This window comes from Etheostoma cragini, chromosome 21 (genome assembly GCF_013103735.1).
Source record: "Etheostoma cragini isolate CJK2018 chromosome 21, CSU_Ecrag_1.0, whole genome shotgun sequence".
Lineage (NCBI taxonomy): Eukaryota > Metazoa > Chordata > Actinopteri > Perciformes > Percidae > Etheostoma > Etheostoma cragini.
The window spans coordinates 20,000,008-20,017,572 of NC_048427.1; the positions used below are offsets into that span (position 1 = coordinate 20,000,008).

The 17,565-nt window shown below is 41.7% G+C and overlaps 1 protein-coding gene across 3 annotated transcripts in view; it reads right to left on the minus strand.

Annotated features, from left to right (window-relative positions):
* spata20 (spermatogenesis associated 20) overlaps window positions 1–17,565 on the minus strand; it is a 46,578-nt gene that overhangs the window by 27,272 nt on the left and 1,741 nt on the right. For all 3 annotated transcript variants that reach the window (XR_004655143.1, XM_034861336.1, XM_034861337.1), the window contains exons 2-12: window positions 17,332–17,460; window positions 17,182–17,246; window positions 15,505–15,659; window positions 14,300–14,443; window positions 12,480–12,681; window positions 12,246–12,376; window positions 11,213–11,317; window positions 10,299–10,373; window positions 7,804–8,016; window positions 7,126–7,318; window positions 5,580–5,748 (exon numbers count right to left, since the gene is read on the minus strand). Coding sequence is in view for 2 of the 3 variants with exons in the window: in XM_034861336.1 (XP_034717227.1) it covers window positions 5,580–5,748; window positions 7,126–7,318; window positions 7,804–8,016; window positions 10,299–10,373; window positions 11,213–11,317; window positions 12,246–12,376; window positions 12,480–12,681; window positions 14,300–14,443; window positions 15,505–15,659; window positions 17,182–17,246; window positions 17,332–17,460 (1,581 nt within the window). In the remaining variant the exon portion in view is untranslated. The remainder of the gene's footprint in view (window positions 1–5,579; window positions 5,749–7,125; window positions 7,319–7,803; window positions 8,017–10,298; window positions 10,374–11,212; window positions 11,318–12,245; window positions 12,377–12,479; window positions 12,682–14,299; window positions 14,444–15,504; window positions 15,660–17,181; window positions 17,247–17,331; window positions 17,461–17,565) is intronic.

Genomic DNA, 17,565 nt, shown 5'->3' on the forward strand with positions numbered 1-17,565 from the left:
AGAAAAACATATATACTTTTTTTATATCCTTTTATAAGTATCGGTTCAAGCACTGTTTTTACCGTTTAAGCAAACTACACCCTAACAACAAGCCCCTACTGGGCTCCCACACGGTCTGACCTCCCCCCTTCAAATTCCCACAATGGCACCCCATTTGGGTGAGTGCGGGCGGACAGACGGTGACAGGAAGCCAGATAGTGGTGTGCTGGGGCGAAGGTGCTGGCTGGTGGTTAAGAGGCTGAAAACAGCAGGAGGCTTTGGAGGAGATGAAGCGCATGAGGACTTTGAGAGGTGGGGGGGGGTTCATATCATGGCCCATCTTTCCCAGACGTACAGACAGAGGTTGACTCATAAGTTGAAAGGAGACAGCAGGTCTTCCTGCACTGGACAGGACATGGCTAGTGGAATGTAAAAACAAAGGGGAAGAATGCACTTGGATTTGGATGTCATGATTAACGGAAGTGTCTACAGCGATGCTATTGGCTCTAGGACTGAAACTTAACCTGAAGATGGTGCACGATAAAAAGTCAGGGGATCAGAATCTCTATAGATAGATCAATAGAGAAGACTAGGCAAGCAGCTATGAGGATCTCTTCATCAGAGGTGGGAAATTGAACTTGAACTGCATTTGCTGATTCAACCATTCAGTCTTTATCCTTGAAGTCATTCCTCTTGTAAAACCCATGCATTCTGTTTGAAATCCCTTCAGATCAGGCATACATGACATTTTTGTAGTGCTTGTTAAAATAAGCTTTTGTTTGTAGTATCTTCTTTCCACATTCAAGTGGGCCAAACCATTATGGGCTCATTGCTGCCCCCCATGGCCAAAATCTTTTCAAAGTCAGGCTAATACATCATTAGAAGTGTTTTACAAAAAAGGGCTGGGGAAAAAAAAGTTTCAAGGATGCACATCTGATAAAAAGTAGCCACTTCCCTAAGCCTTTCTTTTGGAAGTAAGTGGGACTTTCTCTCATGCAGCAGATGAAACTGGACTGGGGGATCACTAAGCTTCTCAAACCTCATCCTGTAGGGAAAATAAATGTCTGTATCAAAATTGTATTGCAATCCATCTAATTGTTGTTGAGACAGTTCACTCAAAACCACAAACTATCAGGTCGACAGAGGAGGAAAATCAAGGGAACTAGGTATAATGCCAAAAAGGACTAAAGGAAGTTATTTTAAAGAAAGATTCTGGTTTATTACAACTTGGGTCTTAATTTTGTAGTATGTTTTAGTCGCAGAGGCAAACTATGGTAAGTACAGTAGGTCAAAGGTGAACCTGGAAATCAGTCTGTGTGCTGTGATGGATGTTTAATTGTCCACCTTTGTTTTTTCTACGAATTTCTATGCATGATGACGGTTGATGTTTGTCTTTTCAGACTTCTTTTGAGGAGATCTCAGCATTCAAATTTGACCCTTACTAATTAACGTACGTAGTCCACGGCGTGCTCTGCGGAGAGCCTACTTACCAGCATAAACCCTTAAAACCACAAATCAGAGTAAAAGGACACTTTATTTAAGTCAGATTTCAGGATTCAGAGCAAACGGTTTCTACACTGGGTACACCTTGTAAAGTAACCTTGATAAAATCAATGATTTGTATCTGTGCTGCCTCATTTCCCACACTACTGCAGTCGCAGTCTAAAGCTTACCAAAACTACTCACGACTCTTTTTTTCCTAGGAGAAAACCCCCTTCTCTCACACTGCAACATGTCATCTGGCTGAGGTGACGCCAGCCACGGGGATGACGACCTGTGACAAGTCTCACTGACACACAAACACAAAAATGTAAAAGCCTTTTTTAGAAATACTCAACAGCCTTTTCATTCACACCTTCAATAATGCGGGTTAAATGAGTCATTTCCCTGAGAGAAAAAGATAAATCGCCTTGTCAGTCTCCCGTATCATACTGCAGCACTCAGAGACAGCTTTATAAGAACAGCTTCATAATGATTATCTCATTCACGACGCTGAATAAATGCTCAGAGGGAGAAAGCTATCGGGGCGATGTGAGTCACATAAACGCTTTGACTCCAATCAGTTTTACAACAGCAGTGACCTTTATGTTAGAATTATTTAATTTGCTTTGCTCGTGCTACATAATGTACTGTTGAACTATTACACTGTGCCACTGCATATGAAATAACACATAATGACACATTGATGACACAAATAATGGGAGAGGGCGCAACAGAGAGAAAGACGGGACAGAGAAACAGTAAGAGAGATGTCCCTGTCTGACTCATTATTCAGGAAACGGAGCTGGTGTTGGTTTTCCGTTGTCAATCTAAAAGACCTTCGGATTTCAACTCACATTCCTGTTTTGGTCATCTTCCTCAGTCCGTGACACCTAATAATTTGTCTTCTGTTTTCTATTGCTGCATCTCTTCTCTCAAACCACTCACAACATCTCTTAGAGTACCATAACATTGGATACACTCCAAGGCCAGTGTTATGGATTATTATGGTGGGTAAAAGTGTAAATGTAAGAGCATGCTTACTGCACCATCGGAATACAGCTTGGGCTCAGGTTTACTGACCACTGGGGATAGTAGTATTAGACACTGTAAGGTAAAGGCAGGTCTAGCAATATTTTATATTATTTTAACTGTAGATTATTTTGACACAAAAGCAGGCACTCCTACTTCATTACCCAAAGAATCTACAGAAAAAAAAGACTCTCCGACAAATATGATCACTGGTCAATGCAGAACAGCCTGCAAATGCCCAAACATGTAAACAAGTCAGGTACGAGTGAGTCGACGTTACCAGTGTCCCACTTGGACCTCTCCACTATCTCAATCTGCCTCTAATCCCTAAAGACAGTAGTAAAACTCAATCATCCAGTGCCAGGCAGAAGCCATAGAAAATCTATGGCAACACCTGCACAGCCTGTTAACCCAGTTAGTCTCAGCACCTACCATTCCTCCTGGTGAATTAGGTCACGGCCCATATGTGCCTGGCATTACAGAGAGGTTTCCCTTCGTCTGGAAACTAAACCATGCTTGAGAAAATGGCCTCAGTAAGCATTCTCAAAGCTGACACCATCCTGGATTGGACAATTATGAATGAGACAGAAGCAGTGGAACAAGGCCAGAGTGTTTATGCACAAGTGTGTAAAATGGTTTACATTTCCTTAAGCGTTTTTCTGCTGATTTGGCGACATTTCACACTCAGTCATTCTCAGTAAGTAGGGCACAGGGCTGGCCAAACAGAACGAGGACACCCGGAGTGGTAGGGTCCAATCAGCAAGGCACTGTTTTTTTACGTCCCGACGCTCAGTCTAATCAAATGACTGAAAGAAATGGTTTCCACAGTAGGTGTGGCAAACATACTCACATATTGAACATAAATAAATACTGTATATGTAAATAAATATACTAAAAAAAGAAAGTGCCATATATGTCAACTCAAATGTTCATTCAACAGGCATCTATAATCCATTTTCAATATGGCTAGTCTTGTTTCAAATATACATTATGATAGAGGCTAGAGAAGAAACGCAATTACTGACATCTGCATGTAAACGCAATTTTCTTGTAACCAGGTTACTGCAGATCATGTGTACATGTTCTGATTTCCTGCCATAACATGATTTCAGAAAATAGTCTTGTTAACTGTTTGTGTCTAAACGGTTAGTCATCCTATTACAGTAAACCCGCATGTTACTCGTACAAGTAAAACGCTCACTTAATGAATTTCCCACATTATTGAATATGCTTCTTAAGGGAGTTATGTGTAAATGAAAGCATTACTGTCTCACTGCTTTAAGAGGGGCATACCATTGTTTCAGGCATCAAAAACAAAGAGAGAAGGACTTGAGTTGTTAATAGGGTAGTGAAAACGAAAAGTGCATTAAAAGGTGCTCTAAGTGATGTCACACATTTTTTGTCACATACAGCAAACATCTCCTCAATATGCCCAGAACACACTATCTGCTAACTGCCTGTCCCTAGAACACACTGTAAAAAACATCTCCTCACTATCTGCTAGCTGCCTGTCCCCAGAACACACTGTAAAAAACATCTCCTCACTATCTGCTAGCTGCTGTCCCCAGAACACACTGTAAAAAACATCTCCTCACAATCTGCTAACTGCCTGTCCCTAGAACACACTGTAAAAAACATCTCCTCACTATCTGCTAGCTGCCTGTCCCTAGAATACACTGTAAAAAACATCTCCTCACTATCTGCTAGCTGCTGTCCCCAGAACACACTGTAAAAAACATCTCCTCACTATCTGCTAACTGCCTGTCCCTAGAACACACTGTAAAAAACATCTCCTCACTATCTGCTAGCTGCCTGTCCCTAGAACACACTGTAAAAAACATCTCCTCACTATCTGCTAGCTGTCTGTCCCCAGAACACACTGTAAAAAACATCTCTTCACTATGTGTTAGCTGCCTGTCCCTAGAACACACTGTAAAAAATATCTCCTCACTATCTGCTAGCTGTCTGTCCCCAGAACACACTGTAAAAAAAACATCTCTTCACTATGTGTTAGCTGCCTATCCCCAGAACACACTGTAAAAAACATCTCCTCGCTATCTGATAGCTGCCTGTCCCCTGAACACACTTCAGAAAAAGGCGGTCTCTGTAGACAGTCCAGGGTCTACAAACGGCAGCAAAAGCAAACTGTGCCCACCTGCACCATGAAGCATACACATACAGCGTTCCAGCCAATAACCAACAAGAAGGAGTTGGTTGAACCATCACCGCAGCAGCGTTAGCACATAGGCTACTTCCACAATGCACGTCCGTGACCTAACCAACTCCTTTTTGCCTAGAGCACGTTTAACATACTTTTCATCTGCACGCGTATTGTGGAAGTAGACGACATGCGAACGCTGCTGCGGTGATGGCTCAACCAACTTACCAGACTGTTCAAGCGGTTCTTATATGTACTTTTACCCACTACGTCATTAAATCATTTCTGGAGAAAATGTATCAAAAATCTCATGGTGCTTTAACAAAATGTTATTTACAAAAATAGTCAACCATACAATATGGTCGCAATATCAACATAGAGGTATTTGGTCAAGAATATCGTGATATTTCGCTATATCGCCCAGCCCTAATTTGGCCTTAGCAGTAAAAAAAGCGTTTGTTGTCGACGTGTTTGTGACCTGTTGTTGACTGTTGTTTGGTGCTCTTGTTTAAGGTACTTCAGATACCGATTGGGCACTAGCAGGGTTTTAAAAGGATTGGCTTAGCACTGTTAAAAAAACGCAAATGATACCCAAACCTAGTTGTTGTCCTTATCATAAACTTGTTGCACTCCAGAAAGTCTTATAGACAGCTATAAAGTCTCACTGATGAAGTCCAGACCTTCATCTGAGGACCGAAACGGTGGAAATAAAGGGAGTACGTGTGATTGACAGTGTGCAGGATGGTTTTAGTCCTTACACTGGTTCTAATTATGGTCAAGTGGACCCACAAGGCAACTGCAATAATTTCACAATACGAGATGCTGTACACAGGTGACTATTCTAACCACAGGTTTTAGTCTAACTATTTATATCTTCTTTACATACAGTGCAAGCACATTCTAGTCATATACAAACTAATCACCCTCTTACATCTGTTGCACCTCCATGTCGTCTCCACGGTAACAGGATCTGATGATGGTCTGTCGTTCAGCATCCCACAGGTGCTCCTTTAGGAAGTTGCCGGCCTGTACTGCCCTCTCCACCAAGACCTTGTCCCCCAGCACGGCTCCGACACTAGCGTAGGCCGACAGCATCAGACCTGAAGAGGAAGAAGTGATGATGATGACGATGAGGATGATGACGATGATGATGATGATTAGTTGTAAAATTACTCTTCTGAAAACCTCATGTCCTCTCTACGCTGAGGTCCCAATGTGTAGCCCCACCGCAGTCCTGGCTTAGTTACTTCCCCCGCCCTTTGAAGTTTCCTTGTTCTCTTTCACTCCTTCTCTCTGTATCCATTCCTTGCTCCCTCTTTCCCTCCACTCCTCTTTTATGTAGAGTATCAAAGCCTGGTGACTGCACAGCCAGGTCTTCAAAGTACTGCAGCAGAGGACAGGTGATTAATGGAGGGGTTTCTTCATTAGAGAGGAAGGAAGATTCTTGTGTCTAATTGGAAAGTTCTTCGGGATCGCAGAGCCTCATTACCTCACGGGGTAGCAACATTTGTGGCTGTGTGTGTGTGTGTGTGTGTGTGTGTGTGTGTGTGTGTGTGTGTGTGTGTGTGTGTGTGCACGCTTTGTGCTCTTCTAATTAATCACATCTGAGACAATGCGGTGGACAAACAAGGTTGAGAAGTGTCCAAATTGGCATCACACTAATGGAAAGTGACAACCTGTGCCTCAGAAATAATCTACACATTTTTACACTGCTAAAATAATAAATGTGTGTATAAATAGACTGTCAAAAGGATGTCTTGTTAGCCTACTTTTATATTTGCCTGTGGTAAGCACACGGTAGTAAGGTTCAAACACCGGACTTGGACCAGTATCAAAGAATTCATTTATTGCGGTCTGGTTGTTCCAAGTCCGGGATAAAAAAAGTCTCTGAATATCTGTCATATAAAAGGATAAGCAGCAATAGCAGGCTATTGAGGGCACTGTACCAAAAGATGGAAACTAATATATTACTATTATTATTTAATGACAGATCACTAAGGATAAATCCTTCTTAACTTCTTAACAGAGCATGGATCACCTGTCACCTGGTTTATCGACTTAGCAACAATCGATGCCCCTTCCCCTAATAAATAAAGGTTTTATATAATGTTACTTTCAAGTGAATCAGGGAATCCTTGCAAAAACCTTACAGCATCAAGTACTGCATTGTGAAAAACTAAGCAACCTCTTCAACTGTACTGGCTCATATGGAAAAGAAAAACGGCTTTTATCTGACCTTGTTGGAAAAACGACACAGCTGATTAGGCTGCAGGTGTTGAATTTATTTAGCATATTTATCCTACTGAATATATAGATTACCATAACCATGCACGAGTTAATTCTTCTTTTCTTGGTGAGTCTGTTAAATGTATTGCATTACACTGAGGCTGACCTTAAACTATATGTGTAAAAAAAAACAAAAAAAAAAAACATTTAATTGTAGTGTAAACGTGTATGAAAAGTAATCTAGACGTTACCGTTCCAGGAGGCCAACATCTTGGTGTCCAGATGTGGGCGTGGCCGACTATTTCTCACTTCTGCCATCTTGGTCCTGGCAGAAGCCAAGACCTCATTGGCTTTCTCCACACTGACGCCAAAGCGAGCAGCCGTTAACTCCACCGAATACCGCACGATCAGCACATTCTGGCCCTGCAGCTCCCCGTGGGGGTCCTGGCAGCAAACAGTACAGGTGGATGAGAGGGTGTTCACAGAAATGAACTCATACTGACTGCAAGTTAATGGACCAGCTTTGCACCTTGAAATGTTATCGGAACATGTTTTAACAAGTGATAAAGCATTTTGCATGTAAATGATTGTTTTCCAAGAAGACATTCTGATTGATGATCATATACAGATTATATCTGAGTCTAGCTTCACAGAATATTTTGAATGTAACTTTAGTCTGTTCATCCATCCATCCATCCATCCATCCATCCATCATGTGAAAACTACTCTATTACTTTATTACGGATTAGCACTTTGGAATGCACAGAGTTTGCAATGCATTACTATGTTATTTATATATTTATTGTATGTATGTGTATCTTGTATGTGTATCTTGTCGGTGAATTATCCTTTTATGTGCTAAACTTTGTGCCTTTAATTGCGCCTCGGGGACAAATAGAGTTACTTAAATTGAACTGAATTGAAATTACTTGTTCTGGAGTTACATTGCCGAGATCCTTGACCCCGTAGTGGTGCATGAAGATGTCTGCCTGTGTTGCAGCTCCCGTGGCGCCCTCAACCACATCTGGCAACAGCTCCCGAACTTCTGAGGCTGTCCAGACACAGAAAGAGCCCTCTCGCTTTTCTGTCCCCCCTGATGCTGGGACGGAGTCTGCATCCTCTGCACTGTAGAAGCCTCCGGACTGATTCAGAGAATAGACCGCAATGGAGAAGGGGGAAGGAGAGGGACAGCTGCTATTTAATGGCAAGGTAATCTGAGATAGATATAGGACTAAATAGAGCAGATATCACAGTAACCATTCAGTGCAGTAACACTGTTTATACAGTATATGATGCATATTTGTTATTTGAGAACATGACTGTAAATGTGTAAACTTCAAAGAGTGAATTGACATCAGTCTAAAAAAAGCAGGCTTTTAATGCCCTCTTTGGTTAAATGTTTTGCGTCCTTTTCACCTCTGACCCCCCCCAGCATCCCTGCCTTAGGTTGCCTATTGGCGTCACAGAGGTCGAAGCGAAAGAGAAACAGCGGAAGCAAGGTTTTAGACGGAGAGATGTAACGGTGGAAACAGGCGGAATTGGAGAGTTTGACAGTAGGAATGTACGAGGAGAAGCAAGCACTGGTATAAATCCGTACCATAGCGAGTAATCAAGCTCCTATCGTTGGTTATGCCGTGACACAATAAGCTTGATACAACTTAAAACAACACCCACAGGTCTAGAGTTTTAATAATTAGTTGACTAGCTGATTTGTTTATCGACAGAAAAATAACTGCCCACTATTGTGATAATTGATTAATCGCCAAAGTAATTTGTCGTGCAAAATACAAAGAAAATGCAGTGTAATCAGGTTATATTAATTATGGAGATGGAGATTACCTGCTGTTTATTGTACTACATCCAAAATAAACATAAGATTGGCTTTTGGACTTACAAAGCAAGGCCTGTAACAATTGTTGCTGTACAGTTAGTTGTCTCAGAAATAATTGAAGTCAACAATGTCATTGTCTATTTCAGTCCAATTTTAAAATATATATTTATGTATCATTTCATATGTATTTATGTGTTATTTCTCCCTGTTATCATACGAAAACTAGGAGACCTCCGACTAGTCACGACATACCAGCTACAGAGCTCTGTGCCCCACATGGTACTCCGTCAGGTCAGCGGTAGTTGCTGGTAGTCGCAGACAGGCACATATTTACTATCCATATGTAAATGAACTTTCCTTTCAAGTCTTAACACTATTCAAAGCGCTTTTACATAGTACAAGAACCATTCACCATTCACACACGTTCATACAACTCAGGGTTCAGGGTCTTGCCCAAGGACACTTTGACATGGCAGGGCCAGGGATCGAAACACCAACCTTACGATTGGCAGGCAATTGTTCTACCACTGAGACCTACCACTCTACCACTCTGCCCCTGGAGACCTGGAGGAGTCTACCTCAACATCCCATCCACTGTAGCACAGAAGAAACATATAGCAAATTACCTCTGCAACAAAAATTCATTAGCGTATAATTACATCATAAATCTTGGGGAATATAATGATCACAAGGAGTGGGGTTTTAATTGTGTCCCTGTTCGTTGCTCATTAATCCAAAGGGGAAAGGGTTGACCCTCAGAGGAGAGCAGGTGGGGGGGGGTTGTCAGTGGGGTCCCACCCCTTGCCCTCGAGGGAGTGCCGACACACTGACGTGTGGTGCAATTTGGTGGAATTTACAGTTAATGTTCGGTCTTTGTCAGCAGAAGATACAAGCCGCAGTTTATATTTCTCTAATTTGAATGACTTGCCTTTGCCAACATGCCTTCCAAAACACTACGTTAACAATAACCTGACCAGATGGCCTCCCACCAGGAGCCAGGTTTCAGTCTGAGCTTTCTACCTGTTTAAAGGAAGTCTGTGCTGTATTTATATAGCACTTTTCCAGTCTTAACAACTGCTCAAAGCGCTTTTCCATCTACAGGAAAAATTCACCATTCACACACATTCATACACTGTGGCCAGGGCTGCCGTACAAGGTGCCACCTGCTCATCAGATAAACATTCACACACATTCACACTCCGATGCGCAGCACCGGGGGCAACTGGGGGTTCAGTGTCTTGCCCAAGGACACTTCGACAATGACTGCAGGGGCGGGGATCGAACACAGCCGCCCCTGTGCTACAAATGTGTTTCACTTCATCATGCTTCCATAAGAAACTGTTGCTCACACTGTGTAAAGTATGCACAACACATATTCTCCATTTCAGCAACAGTATATCTGTGATTGAACTCGCTGTATGGTAAAGAAAGCCATAAACATGCATCAATCCAAATTACTTGATCCTGGCTCTACCTAGTCCCACCTCCTCAACCCGGCATGGCCAGGATGCACAGATTAGACTCATTAGTCACGCCGCGCTTTATCGGTTATCCTGGATTTATACATTCTGCTTTGGCAAGTAGCTGATTCACCTTATCACTCAGGTCTCTGGAGACGTAGCGCAGTATGTCCTTAGCCACATCTGCAAAGAACTGCTCACCTGATACCTGGAATGGCAGAAAGACATATCAGTCATCATTCAACCTAAACATAACCTGACACATATCGTCATGTGATTTATACACAGGGTATTAATTGCAGGATGTCACTCATTTTCAACCGGATATCCCTCACCTTCTGCTTTCTTTGTGTTGACGTTCTAAACTCGGGTGGATTCATGAGGACTACGGTTACCTGGTCCTCAGATCTCTGAAGGGTAAATCCAGACAGCTAGCTAGACTATCTGTCCAATCTGAGGACTATGGTTACCTGGTCCTCAGGTCTCTGAAGGGTAAATCCAGACAGCTAGCTAGACTATCTGTCCAATCTGAGGACTATGGTTACCTGGTCCTCAGATCTCTGCAGGGTAAATCCAGACAGCTAGCTAGACTATCTGTCTAACCTAATTTTTCTGTTGCACCACTTAAACTTTTGAACGTACGCATGTTCCACCAAAACAAGTTCCGCCCAAGAAAACATTCTCATGAATAACATTTGTCAATTCACATGAATGATGATTTTCGTTGACTGGGTAATTAATTTGGCGATAAATGACTGGGAGAAGAGAGAGACCGTATGATGGAGGGATAGTTACCCTGCCAGATGTTCACACAGACACAGAACAGAGACAATCACTGTCTCACACACAGACACACAGACACCCCCCCCACACACACACACACACACACACACACCTGGGCGACGCACACAAACACACACCCACACCCACACCCACACCCAGCTTGTCAGATGTACACACAGACACACAACAGAGACAATCACTGTCTCACTGAGTGACAGACAGACAGACAGACAGACGCGCGCGCACACACGCACACACACACACCTGGGAGGCAGTTATGTAGGCTACAGCCAGCTGAGCCTGGTCATACAGCATCTTTTCAAAGTGCGGAACGTGCCAGGAGGAATCTGTAGAGTACCGATGAAAACCCTGCAGAGGGAGAGACGTAAAGACAGATACAGTATGTACTTTTTTGATACTACCATCCTGTTAAAATAATCACTGGCAACATTTACTTCTTTCCTGTCATACAACTTGCAAAGCATACAGTAAATAACCTAAAATGAAAGACATAAAAAAAACATTAAAACATAGATCTGCTCGTACAAAGAGACACCGTACATGTGTGTGTGTGTGCATCTGATCCTAAACAACACAAGTCAGCAAATATCTGTAGTTTTTTTTTCATTAGCGCTTCACATAATGACAATTGCCATTATTAATAAATTAATTAATCAATAAAGTATAATTACTAGGCCTGGGTTCAAACAAAAAAAAATCCATTTTCCGACTTCCAATATGATCCAACATCAATTTATAAAATTCCAGAATTGCTCTCTGTCTGATTCATATAAAACTGAGACGACCTAAGGAACCCCTTCGTACAAACTATGTAGCTTGTGGGGAAGGGGGTTATGTAACGCTCAAAAAAACTGGCACAGACATTTTAAAAGGGATCGCTTGACCTCTAACCTCCAAGATATCAGAATAAAATGTCACTCCATACTCAGTGTGTAGAGCTGCACTTTATTGTGTTGACTGCTTTAGTGTGGTGGTGTTAAATAAAAAGTGCATTAATGGAACTGCCTTGGGGCCAGTCCTGAACGTTAGAGGGAACTATTTACAGTTGTAGAATCTCTTTCATATGCAAGCTAAATTAGTTTTGCAACCGAAATATCACACATTGACATTGAATCGGAAAATGAATCGGGACCATGTGAATAGAAATCAAATTCAAATAAAGAAATCAGTGGCAATAACCAGCCCTATATATTAAACTGTGAAAATTCCCATGGTTAGCTACCAGAGCCCAAAATGACGTCGTCAAATTGCTTTTCAATTCAAAACGTGTACGAACCTGAGCCACGTGGTCGTGGATGCCGCCCAGCGCCATCATACGGAGCGTATGCAAGGCCATCTGAAGAGCCTCCACCCCTTCTGTGGTGTTGCGATTCACAGACCAGTAAGACATGAGGAACATGAGATTCACTATGGAGGGAAAGATAAATAGAGTGTCAGATGAAGAGCATCCATGAGGCCCAGCAGGGCTGGAAGCCTCCAACATGTCCACTGTGGCCCGTGCTGAGTCTACCTGGTGTGGGGAACTTGGGAGCGTCTCTAAAGCCTCCATACTCCTCCTCATAGGAATGTGCCAACTGCTGGAAGCAGCGATTAGCTACAACTGGGGCCGCTGGAGGACTCTCTCCTGGGTTTGCAGCTACGGCCGTTCCTTTCTTCAGAGTTTCGAGGATCCTCTGTCCACTGGACTCCAAAGTAGGACGGTTATTCTGCCACTGAGGATTGTAGTGGAATTTTCCAGGAACAGCATGTTACGGTAAGAGGAGACAAGAGGGAAACATAAGGTGACATTAAGTGACTCCTAAATCACAGGTCAGGGGAAGAGAAGATCTATTCAGCCATAATCCTTTACTAAACCTGTCCTGTGTTTAAGTATGAACTGATGTGCGTCTCTAACAGGGACCTCGTTAGGCCTATTTTAGGGAGGCTGAAAGTACCCCAAAATGTCCCTAAGCACCCCTAAATGATACTAAGAACAACAGTAACAATTTGATTTATCAATAACTGTATCCTAATTCATATAGACCCAACAAATGATATAGACCCAGCTACAAAAAAATAGCCGAGAAGTCCAAAGTAAGACCAAAGTACAAAAAATAGTCGTACAATCAAGATGATGCACCACACCGTCTCGGTGCATTGCCGTGAACTGGCAGCTTTCAGAGCGTTGCAGACCGGAGCGTTGCAAGTAACTGGAGGATTCATCTCGTCTCGTTGCTACTCTTTGGTTTAACCTCGCTATGCACCCTCCCGCCTACTGCACATGCTCAGTAGCTCGGTAAGATCCTATTGAGATTAGACTATATAAAGATTTTGCAAACGCAAGTTACAAATACCCTGGGGGCTAAGCACACCCTGTCTTTCGATCTTAGTGATGTCCCTGGTCTCTAGAGATTGAAGGAGTCTAGGTAGCTGCATAAGGGAAAGTCTCCTATAACCCACAGTGCAAGAGGAGGCTCAATAGGGTCGACCAACCTACAGAGAAACTAAAGAGAGGGAGCTGCACTTCAAACCAGTGAATCAGAGAAATGAAACGTTTCTGCTGCTGCAAAAATTCAACCATTTTCAAGCATTGTATGCAAAATTCAAGCACTTTTCAAACCTTAAAAACACAACATCAAAATTCAAGCATTTTCAAGGATTTCAAGCACCCGTACGAAGCCTGCAAATTCTCTGGACGGGCAAATTCTCAGGGAAAGGGGAGGTAACCTTGCCCCTTATGACCTCATGGGGGGTTCCAGATCAGCCCATCTGAGCTTTCATTTTTTCAAAGGCAGATACACAGGGCTTTGTTTACACCTATCACCATTTCTAGTTATTGGGGGACCATAGGCAGACTGGGGGAACCCATTAATGTTAAAAAAACCTCATGAAGTGAAATTTCCCTGCCACAGGACCGTCATCATTCAACATCTTTAAAATGTCATCACAAGTGCCTACCCATGTGAAGTGATTCCTCCCGAGTGAACACAGTCAATCTGACTGCAGTAGATGTGTAAGAAATGCATAAAAGTTGTGCTAATTCAGCTCTGTTTAGTCTTGGTGTTGATGACAGTTAGAGAGCTTAGGGACCATCAACAAACTACAACACCAAAAAAAGATACAACAAAGAAATGTATTAATTTAATGATTAAATAAGGTAGTGTCTCCCAACTTTCCTCAATTATAAAGTAACTTGTCTCCTGCTAGTTGTACTACAGCACTTACTTTTACTCTTTCGGTGTGTAGACGGTCCCGAAGCACTTGTCTTGCCGTCTCAACACCGGAACTAAACAGAGCTGAAGTAGGAAGTAAAGAACCAAAGCACAAAACATCATTTGTCAAACCTTGTACCTGTTCCATGATTCTGGTGAGAACTGTTTTGAGCCCAGGTCTTCTAGCATGGTCTGTAGGAGGGAAGTAGGTGCCTCCAATGAAAGGTCGTAGGTCAGGGGTCAACCACACACTCATGGGCCAACCTCCACCTCCACATGTTGCCTGTTGACAGAAGCAAGCAAAAGTCATGAGAGAGTATTAGAAAATTAGAAAATTAAAAAAAACAAAAAACATAAGAGGCTTGTGTGAGAAGTAGGGGTGTGACAAGACACTCATCTTACAACACGAGACACAAGACGCGAGAACGAGATAAAGCCAAGATTTTAACACTATTAAATTAAGCAATATGACTGGAAAAATTATCTTTACGAAGGGAACAAATGTTACAACGTCAACAAAAGGAATGGGGAAAAATTTCAAAAAAATAATCGATTCTCTCTAGAATGATGCTCAAGTCTGATAAGTTAATAATTCCAATTTTTTTAAACTGTTGATTTTTATTTAAAAGTCAAATCGGAAAACAGAGTGACTGAAAGAGGATGGGATAAAAGACAACATCTTAGGCAACAGAGCAGTAAAAACACACAAAAACAGAAAAAGAAATATAATCTTTGTATATATACACGTGATCTAATACATAAAATAATTGGGCAAAACACATTAAGGCTGTTGATCTACTTTATCACATTACATCTGACTGATTACTGGGAGAGAAGGTGACTTTAACAAGCATGTTTAAGGCTTAATCATGGAATGGTTACACAATAAAAACCTCAGTAGACAAACCATTTCATTACAACTTGTTTGTGACAAATACTGTATATGTCAAGATCTAACAAACTCAGATTCACATGTATATTTTTTTAAATCAAGCTTGGAAATGTACATAAAAGAAATTGTTGCATTGATAATTGGTTTAGAATTGAATCGTTGGCCTCTGATTGGGAATCAAATCGTAAGGTGCCCAGAGATTCTCCCCCTCAGATTCAAGTCTAGGGAAACGGGCAGGGGACATTCTATTCTAATTTAAAAGGGACAAAGCCAGACTCATCTTCAAAGCCAGAGGTGTTATAAGACCAACCAGGCCAGACTCCGTCTACTTGCGGCTGCTCTGCACTTGTGACTTATATCGCGAGACAATATTTAACTCGACAAGAAGTCTCGCGAGATCTGGTGGGATGAGATCTTGTCACACCTCTAGTGAGAAATGTGAGCACACACACCTGTACAAAAGTCATGTAGACCTTGTCCACATCAGGTCTCTCTTCTCTGTCTACTTTGATGCAGACAAAGTTGTCACTAAGGATTTTGCCAATTTCCTCATCTTCGAAAGACTCCCTCTCCATCACATGGCACCAGTGGCACGTTGAGTAGCCCACTGATTGTCAAAGAGAGAGGTTCACAGGAAACAACCCGTACAAGCACAACTATAGTAAGCCAGTACGACATCATGTGAATTCTTTTCTGTGGGGGGGGATTCTCCAGCTGGCATTGTTATCTTATATCAAAGGTACCGTACTGCTCATAAGTTTAGGAACCCATGCAAAAGTTTAAAAAAAAAAAAAAGAGGACTAAAACATTCCTCTTTTGGAACTTCATATTAATGCCTAATTAAAAAGTGTACCAAAAAATCCAACTGTTAAGTACACCAATTTTCTTTGTGAATGAATAATGTATCGTAAATACATAAATGTTGTTCCTTTAAATACAGGGGACATGATTATTGACACCCCTGTGTTAAATCCCCATAGAAGCCAGTTATTATTAGAGGCCAGTTATTTTATGGATCCAGGTTAGTACCCCATGCCAATCCCTAGGTATGGTGAAGGGTAATGTGATGATGTGGGGGGGTTATTTTAACTGTAAAGGCCAAGGGAACTTTATCAGGATGCTTAGTTTCATGATTCCATGGTCTTTCAAAATTAAAATTTGCCTGCCTGTATGGGAATTTAAATTAGGGGTGTGTATATTTATGCCCCTTTTATTTTATTTATTTAGGATACATTATTCATTCACAAAGAAAATTGGTGTCTTGGGGGGGGGGATTTTCCTCATTTTTTTAATTAAGGGATTTAGATGAATTTCCAAAAGATTATGTTTTTTATTCAACTTTAGCATGGGTTTACAAACATATGCATAGGTAGGATTTTAAATTCAAATACATTTTATTTATAGTATCAAATCATAACAAGAGCATCTCAAGACACTTTACAGATAGAGAAGGTTCACTTCAGAGTGGAGTGGCCCCAAAATGAAATGCATGTTAATGCCAGTTGTGTCTCCAGGTGGACAAATTAGAGACCCTGTATTTGAATGCCCTGCCATTAGAACGTGTTACCTCTCATGTTGGGTTTCTATTTAGAATTTTAAGCAAAGTGGACAGGAAAGAGATGACTAGACAGTGGCTCAAATCAGACATAGCTATAATTGATGATTGGATTAGGATGTAAATAATTGTTTTGTCTGTTAGACTGCAACAGGGGAGGTTTTCGATGGGGAAGATGGATTATGTTCATTACACCTGTACAAGCACTTTGTTTAAAGTGAATTAAGGTCTGATGAATGTCTTCATTTTTTTCTTATTCCTTTTTGTAAATTTATTTCACATCATGAAGGCACACTCCCAACATTGTGGTTCTATAAAATTTCCATTTTGTATTTAATTTTCTATTTGTAAACCTGTGCTTATTTAAGCTACTTGATTGGTCCTTGTTTAATTCTGTATTAGCAAATATAATTCAGTTTCACTACAACTTCATATTACAGAAGGATAAGGCTAGTAAGAATAAGAAGGAACATTGTTTGTTTGAGCTCTGTAATAACTAAATAAAAAGAGAATGTAACGCCAGGTGTGTGTGTGTGTGGGGGGGGGGGGGGGGGGGGGGGGGGGGAGAACTTACCTGATAAAAAGATTGGTTTGTCTTCGCTCTTTGCTTTGTCAAAAGCATCTTGTCCCCATGGATACCTGAAACAAACATGACATTAGTTTATACTTGACATTTTATTAGCTTTCAGAAAAGCGTGCCTATCGGTAGTTCACAGGCACTCACCAGTCCACAGGGTTGTGTGCATGTTGCAGCAGGTAGGGCGACCTCTCCATGGCTAACCTGTTGGTGTGTTTGTGAGGCGTGGATGACGACCCTTCACCCTCTGACGCCATGCTCATGAAGAGAGATGAACTGGAAACACACAAAACATATTTACAGTTAAAGTCACTGCCAGAAATAGGAAACATGTTTATTCTGTGTGACATAGTTACTCCAGATATCCCATACAGTAGGATA